Source organism: Spermophilus citellus (assembly GCF_964194105.1).
Source record: "Spermophilus citellus genome assembly, chromosome: 10".
In the NCBI taxonomy this organism is placed as follows: domain Eukaryota; kingdom Metazoa; phylum Chordata; class Mammalia; order Rodentia; family Sciuridae; genus Spermophilus; species Spermophilus citellus.
The window spans coordinates 70,543,351-70,551,814 of record NC_138197.1 but is presented as its reverse complement, the minus strand read 5'-3'; the positions used below and the strand labels follow the sequence as shown (position 1 = coordinate 70,551,814).

Genomic DNA, 8,464 nt, shown 5'->3' with positions numbered 1-8,464 from the left:
CCAATGTTATTATTAATTTTCTATCTGGATGATCAGTTTATTGTTGATAATGGAATACTAAAGACCCTTACTAGTATTATATTACAATCTATCTCTTACTTCAGATCCTTTAGTATTGTTTGGTACATTTATGTGTTCTCATGTTAGGTACATGTGTAACTATTATATCTTCTTGATGAATTGATCCCATTATAATTATAAAGTACTTTTTTTTAAAGAGAGAGTGAGAGAGGGGAGAGAGAGAGAGAGAGAGAGAGAGAGAGACAGAGAGAGAGAGAGAGAATTTTTAATATTTATTTTTTAGCTCTCGGCGGACACAACATCTTTGTTGGTATGTGGTGCTGAGGATCGAACCCGGGTCGCACGCATGCCAGGCGAGCGCGCTACCGCTTGAGCCACATCCCCAGCCCCTGTCTTTTTTTTTTTTTTTTTTACAGTTTTGGGAAATAAAGTGCATTTTTTTCTGATATAAGTATAGCTACACCTGTTCTCTTTTGGTTTTCATTCATGTCTTCCAGCTTCCAGCTTCCACTGTGAGAAGGATGATCATTAATATCATCATTTCCTAGTATGTAATCTCCCCCTCTATTGAAAGCACTATTTATTTATTTGTTTATTTATTTATTTAGTGGCTCTCTTTTGAAACTTTGATAACCCCATGATTTTTAGTACGATAAAATGACCCAAGTTCATCTTACATATTACCTTCTCCAGATCTGAAATCAGTTTCTAAGGAATCTTAACTCATTTTACAGGGAAATGGTATCGAGAGACTAAAATATCAGTGCAAGTTACATGTTGGTATTGGTTGCTTATTACATCTGGCCTTTTCCAGTGAAGAGAGGCAGGAAATACTGCTAAATAGTTGAAGATGAATATAATTATTCTTTTTTTAGGAAGGTGAGATATGAGGTCCGCTGAAACATGACACTGTCTATATCATGTGATCAAGCTGTCATTTTTACTTCCTCTTTGAGATTTTACTGAAAAAATGCTGTAATCTGAACGTTTCCACCCAAAAATTCATTGTTGAAAACTTGTAGTGGTATTAGGAAAAAATTCCTTTGGGAAATTATTATATCATGAGGTAGGAACACTCGTGAATGAGATAAATACCCTTTTAAAACAGGCCCCAGACAGGGGAATTTTCCTTTCTTACATGTGAAGATTCAGGGAGAAGATGCTTTCCATGAATGAGGAAGCATTAGCTAATACCCTAATCTACTAATATCTCGCTCTTAGTTTCCCAGCCTCCAGAACTGTGAGACATAAATTTCTGTTATTTGTAAGACATTAATTTATGGCATTTTGTTTTAACAACCTGATTGGACTAAGAGAAAAAAATATAGACATTTTTATAATATTGTGTTTTCTTCTTATTTCTTCCTTCCTTTCTTCCTTTGTTTGTTTATTTGGGGACTGGGCTTTGAAACCAGGAGCACTGAGTTACATCCCCAGCCCTTTTTATTTTTATCTTGAGACAAGGTCTACCTAAATTTCCCAGGCTGGCCTCAAACTTGTAATCCTTCTGCCTCAGCCTGCTGATTAGCTGGGAGTACAGGTGTATACCACCATGCCTGGTTGTGTGTGGGTTTTTTTTTTTTAAATAATGAATACATACCATATTTTTATGATCAAAATGAAAGAATATAAACCAGACGTGGTGGCAAATGCCTATAATCTCAGCAGTTCAGGATGCTAAAGCAGGAGGATCATGAGTTCAAAGCCAGCCTCAGCAATGGCAAGGTCTCAGGTGAGACCCTATCTCTAAATAAAATATAAAATAGGGCTGGGGATGTGGCTCAGTGGTTGAGCTCTCCTGAGTTCAATCCCGGTACCCCCTCCCTCTCCCCAAAATGAAAGAATGCAGTTATAGGACCCTAAACAGTAGATCAGTGAACCAAAGAAATGAGTATACAATTTATGAAAGAACTAACAAATTAGTGTTAAATTTCTTGGGTGTGCATATGATATTGTGATTATGTCCTTGTTTTCAGGAGATCCATGCTGATATGTTAGAGATGAAGTAATATGGTGTCAGCAATTTACTTTTTTTAAAATAATGTTTTATTGGTATGCTATAAGTTCATAAATCCTTTTCCCCCTAGTTGTAGATAGATGGCATGCCTCTATTTTATTTGTTTATTTTTAGGTGGTGCTAAGAATCAAGCCCAGTACCTCGCACATGCTAAGCAAGCACTCTGCCACTGAGCTACAGCCCCAGCTCAGCAATTTACTTTTAAGTTGTTCCACCGAAAAAGAAATAAGTGTATGTGGGGAGAGGAAGAAACAAAGACCACAAGTGCAAACAAGACAAGAGTGGGGGCTGGGATTGTGGCTCAGCAGTAGAGTGCTCGCCTAGCACAGGCGGGACCCAGGTTTGATCCTCAGCACCACATAAAAATAAAGGCATTGTGTTGTATCCATCTACACCTAAAAAATAAATATATTTTTTAAAAAGGGAGTTTAAAAAAAAAAGACAAGAGTGTTGCTATTTGGGGAATAAAGGTGAAGTATGTATGGATAATCATAGTAGTATTTTTCAACTTTTCTGCAGTTTGAAAGTTTTCAAAATAGCTGGGGTACAATGATGTTTGGAAGAATTTGTAAGAATAATTATAGTGAATGGAAAAGGCAGGACTTTTTTTTTAGTAGCTGTCTTTGCATAATTGGGCTATAAATTATTTTCTTCCTATTTTTCTGCACTTTCTCAATTTTTAATAATGAGGATATAATATTTTAGGAATTAGAAAAATAAGGTAAATGTATTTTTTTAAAACAGTATATTTTAAAATTTGAGTTTATAAGTAGAAAAGGATGCTTTGTTCCAGTAATATTTTGAAATGAAAGGTCTGAGATATTTTTCTGACAGGATAATGATCTTCATAATGAAAAGAAGCGAGTGATGCAAGGATATGGTATTAATAAGAGAAATCAGTTATTGAGCACCTTCAAATATCAGGAACTTCACATCTTCAACTTATTTAATAATCACAGCAATGCTGTAGATAGGCATTAATAATCATCCAAATTCTTTAAGAAACGGAATAGTATCTGAAACAAAGTCCGTCTTGGATTCCCAAAGCCTGTGTGTGAATAGTCCCTTTTGGTGAAAAGAAATGTTTCTAACTTCATTTCAGTCAGCTGAACAAAGCTAGGCCAAAAGGAAAGTGGCTCCTGCCCGAGACTTTTAAAGTCTACTTTAAAAACGTAGACTTAAAGAGCAATTAAGAGATGTCTTTGAAGTGAAAATCAAAGCCTTCCTCTCCAGTGCCATCAATGCATTTAGGCGAATTTCTTTTTATTAACATTCACCGCTACCACGTGAATCTGGATGATACCCAGTATAAATAGGAAGAGACTAACACATGATGCTACATTAACAACTATTTCCTTATAAGACCTTGTCAATGGATAAACGAGGATCTCTTTGAAGACAAAAACCATCAACATCCCCTCAGTGTTGCTCACTCCTTAAAAATCATATTCATTTTCCTTTGAGAGTATCAAATCAGTAATGATCTCTAAGGATATTAATAGGTGGGAAATTTGTGTTTTCTTTCAGTTAAATTCTGATATCAGAATAATGCAAAAGAACAATAAGTATTAGGTTTTAGCTGGATGAATGTAAAAAGCATGAGAAGATAATTATTTTTCATTTGCTAAATGTATTCTTTAAAGATCAAAGGAGATATGAGTTAGCTAATAATAAAGAGTAATTCAACCTTTTATTTCAATAATTCATTTTTTTAAAAAAATTTTTAGTTGTAGATAGACACAGTTTATTTGTCTATTTTTTTCTATGTGGTGCTGAGGATCAAACCCAGTGCCTCACATGTGCCAGTCAAGCACACTACCACTAAGCCACAACCCCAGCCCTCAATAATTCATTTTTTGTATAAATTGATGTGTATTCAAGAAGTATTTTTTTTGAGAGAGAGAGAGAGAATTTTTTAATATTTATTTTTTAGTTTTTGGCGGACACAACATCTTTGTTGGTATGTGGTGCTGAGGATCAAACCCGGGCCGCACGCAAGCCAGGCGATCGAGCTACCGCTTGAGCCACATCCCCAGCCCCAATAATTCATTTTTGATTAATCATAAGGTTATCCCAGATTGGCTTCCTGCATTTACACAGCATGCCTCTTAGTCACTTCTCTTCATTTAATTCAGAATGATGATAGGATACAAATTTAACATGGGCTTCAGGAAGATAAACTTTGGAAGGCAGGTAAATAATAACAGAAAAAAGTCACATTACAAATTTTTAAATAAAAAGTAAAAGATTTGGGGATGTTTGTACCATAGTTCTTTCTTGGCACAGGAAATAAATATTGATATTCAATAAATTGATTTAATTAGAATTTAAATACTAAGCAGAGCTTCATGGTAGAGCCTTGCCTGGGAAGCATTACATCCTGGGTTTGATTTCCAGCACTGCAAAAACATTTTAAAAAGCTAGAATTTAAATGATAAGCAAACACTTGTTTCCATATTCTTTAAGAACCAGAAACAAGATTGTAATTTTAAAATATCATAGATCAAAAATTATGATAAATAAAGTAAAATCTAACTTAACAGGAATTTTGATTAATTTAACCAAAGAACAGTTTTGTTTTAATTATAAACTCTTTATTACTTGGCATTTACACACATAAAATACATATTTAATTGAATATTTTATATAAATCTAGGCAACTATTCTAAATACAAAATTATGATTATAAAACAAAGCAAATTCTATCAAGGAGGCATGTGATTTGGTGCTATATTTACAATTGTCTATCTGATATGTCTCAGTCATTTTTTGCAAAAAATTGTTCACATGAGAACTCAAAAAGTGAGCAATTCATTGTTAAAAAAATTGTTTTCATTATGTAGAAAATAGAACAGGACACAATGCAAAATAAAGATGGTAAAGTCTTCAGAATTTCTTTATATTGTTGCTAGTAAGATGCTAGAACCTAAAGCTATGAGGATCTCTCCAATTAAAATATGTACATCAAATATGCATTTAGTGCTTCCCTGGGAGAAATGATCTGTTAGCCACTTTTGGAAGAAGGATGGTCCACTGTAGACACCGGGAAAATGTTTTCGACCACAGCCATGTCCATAACTGGTAATTCCCATCACAAAAAATTGTTTATGTTCCGGTAAGTAGCACATTAATGGTCCACCACTGTCACCCTATTAAAAAAGTGCCCAAATAGTGTTAGCCGCTTCTAGTTCTTCAAGCAACAGTAGAGTTGAGATAAATTAATTACATTAAACATATATTTATATAAATATTCCTTTTCATATTCCTTCAAGTGATAGCATAGTATTTTTTGTTGTTGTTTTCAGTCACTGGCTAGCTAGACTCCAATAACAGAATGAAGGGCAGGGAAGGACTTAGAGAGAGATAGGTCGTGGTAGAGAGGCACCTAAATCACATAATTTTTTTTTTTAAGAGAGAGAGAGATTTTAATATTTATTTTTTGGTTTTCAGCAGACACAACATCTTTGTTTGTATGTGGTGCTGAGGATCGAACCCGGGCCGCACGCATGCCAGGCGAGTGCGCTACCGCTTGAGCCACATCCCCAGCCCCGTCACATAAATTTTAATATGCCCTTGTAGAAAATTATCATCATACTTTGTAAATCAATAGATTTTTAGTTTAATTTTCCAACTTCAGCAGGAGGTATATAGTCTGACCAGGTGTGTGGAGGAACCATATAGCTGGTGGATAAACTCGTCTGTATAATTTTGAACCCGAATACTATAAATGAAATTGGATTTTTTAATACAACTGCTCAGGAGAAATATAATTTGGGAAGTGTGCAAAATATTATAAAAACTGTTCATTAGACTATCTCTAATACTTAGTATAAAAGGCATATTTTAAGATGTATGAAGGATTCTTTTAGAGCTGCAGGGGTGGTTTGCTAGCTAGAGACCAGTAAATTGGCATTTTGAAAGAGATTGTACATTTTTGATTGTTGACATTAGCTAGTGCAAGAAAATGGAAAGAAATGATGAAGATTCTCGTAGTATTTTATTTTATTTTTTTAATTTTTTACTATTTATTTTTTAGTTTTCGGCAGACACAACATCTTTGTTTGTATATGGTGCTGAGGATCGAACCCGGGCCACACGCATGCCAGGCGAGCGCGCTACCGCTTGAGCCACATCCCCAGCCCTCTCGTAGTGTTTTAAAATAACAAATCATGTCGGGCATGGTGGTGCAGGCCTATAATCCCAGCAACTCAGGAAGCTGAAACAGGAGGATCACAAGTTTGAGGATCACAAGCCAGCCTCAGCAATTTAGCAGGCCAGAGCCAGGGATGCAGCCTCCTGGTGGTAAAGAGCCCCTGGGTTAAATTGCCAGTTAAATAAATAAATAAATATCTCTTTTATAATTTAGATTTAACTGTTAATGAATCCAGAACTATTACTAAGGATTGTTAAAAATGCACTCAAAGCAACAGAGAGACACACTGAGATAACTATTTCAATGCCTAAAGCGTTGTTTCTGAGTATGTACAATGCACTATTCAAATCTCTATTGAATATTTTTAATTAGTTTTTTCCTTTTTTTTTTTTTTTTTTTTTGGTACTGAGGATTTAACTTGGATGTTTTACCACTGAGCTATATCTGCAGCCCATTTTATTTTTTTAGTTTGAAACAGGGTTTCACTAAATTGCTGAGGCTGGCTGGAACTTGGGATCCTCCTGTCCTAGCCGCCCCAATAGCTGAGATTACAGTGTGCACCACTGTGCCTGACTTGGATAATTATTTTTTAATAACGAAGATGTTTTGTGCTGGGATTGTGGCTCAGCGGTAGAGCGCTGGCCTAGCACGGGCAGGACCCGGGTTCAATCCTCAGCACCACATAAAAATAAAGGCATTGTGTTGTGTCCAGCTACACCTAAAAAATAAATGTTTAAAAAAAAAAAAAAAGATGTTTTGCCTAGAAATACAGATCAACTAAATTGAATTTTTTTTACTGCTTTACTCATCAAAGGAAGGCCTGGGGCTGTAGCTCAATGGCAGAGCACTTGCCTAGCATGTGTGAGGTACTGGCTTCAATCCTTAATACTACATTAAAAAAATAAACAAAATAAAGGCATATTATGCATCTACAACTACAATTTTTTTTAATTTTTAAGGAAAAGACATAGGAAAGATAAAACGTAGATTGCAATATTAGGAAGAGTAGAAAAGTATGAACATGAAGAACTCTTGAAAGTGAAGGCCAGTAGATTTGGAAGTAGTGTATGAAAGAGGGTAGAGTCAAAAACTACAAAGGGGAGGCTGGGGACCTAGTTCAGCAGTAGAGTGCTTACCTGGCATCTATGAGGCCCAGAGTTTTATCCCCAGTATCATAAAAGAAAAAAAAAAGAAAAAGAAAAACACCAGAGCCAGGCATGATGGCACATACCTGTAATCCCAGCAGCTCAGGAGGCTGAGGCAGGAGGATTGTGAGTTCAAAGCCGCCTCAGCAAAAGTGAGGTGCTAAGCAACTCAGTGAGACCCTGTCTCCAAATAAAATACAAAATAGGGCTGGGGATGTGGCTCAGTGGCTGAGTGCCCCTGAGTTCAATCCCTGATACAAAAAAAAAATTTTTTTAAGTAAAATCAAGGAATTAGGAGCCAAGATTAGATCATTGAAGTAGTTAAAAAAGAGAAGAAAAGAATTTGATTTTTTAGATCTGATAATTAAGATCATGAGAAAATAATAAAAGACTTTATTCAAGTCCTCTTCTGGCTTTAGAAAATATCTTAAAGGAAATTTATTTGGTCTTACCCTGCATGTATCAAAGCTTCCATTTTCATCACCTGCACAAAATGAAGTGTTAGGAATTACTCCCCGATAACTCCACTCAGAATTACAAATTGTTCGAGAAATATAATGTACTTCTGCTTCCTGTAAAGTATTTGTACCATTACCTGTTAAAGAAAAAAGAAATAATTTTTTTTGGTTCAGGCACTTTTATAATGATTTAAGTGCTGCTGTTTAATAGCTCTTCTTTTCAAACCGACTTTTAAAAAAATTATGTAAAATTTTATCTCTATCATATCACCACTGTCCATTTCCATAATCTTCCCCAGCTGCTGACAACTACAAATCTACTTTCTGTCTCTATTATTTTCACATTTGGGACATTTCATTATATGAACGGAATCATTGAATACATGACCTTTTATGTCTGGCTTATTTCACTTAGCATAATGTTATAGTATGTATTGGTATTTTATTCCTTCTTATGGTTTTATTTCATGATCTATTATCTAAATATACCTTATTTTGCTTATGATTCATCACTTGATGTACCTTTAGAGTTTTTTCCCATGTTTAACTATTATGGATAATGCTGCTGTGAACATTTATGTACAAGATTTTGTATGGATATACATACTTATTGGATATTTATGTAAAAGCTGAATTACTTTTCTTTCTTTCTTTCTTTCTTTTTTTGGGG

The 8,464-nt window shown here is 34.9% G+C and overlaps 1 protein-coding gene across 1 annotated transcript in view; it reads right to left on the bottom strand.

Moving 5' to 3' along the window:
* Nucleotides 1-4,935: 4,935 nt before the first annotated feature.
* The window catches only part of TMPRSS12 (transmembrane serine protease 12), a gene marked incomplete at both ends in the record, with an annotated part of 28,569 nt that continues 25,040 nt past the window's right edge, over nucleotides 4,936-8,464 (bottom strand). The window contains 2 exons of the mRNA XM_081310826.1: nucleotides 4,936-5,187; nucleotides 7,789-7,931. Coding sequence (XP_081166952.1) covers nucleotides 4,936-5,187; nucleotides 7,789-7,931 — 395 coding nt within the window. The remainder of the gene's footprint in view (nucleotides 5,188-7,788; nucleotides 7,932-8,464) is intronic.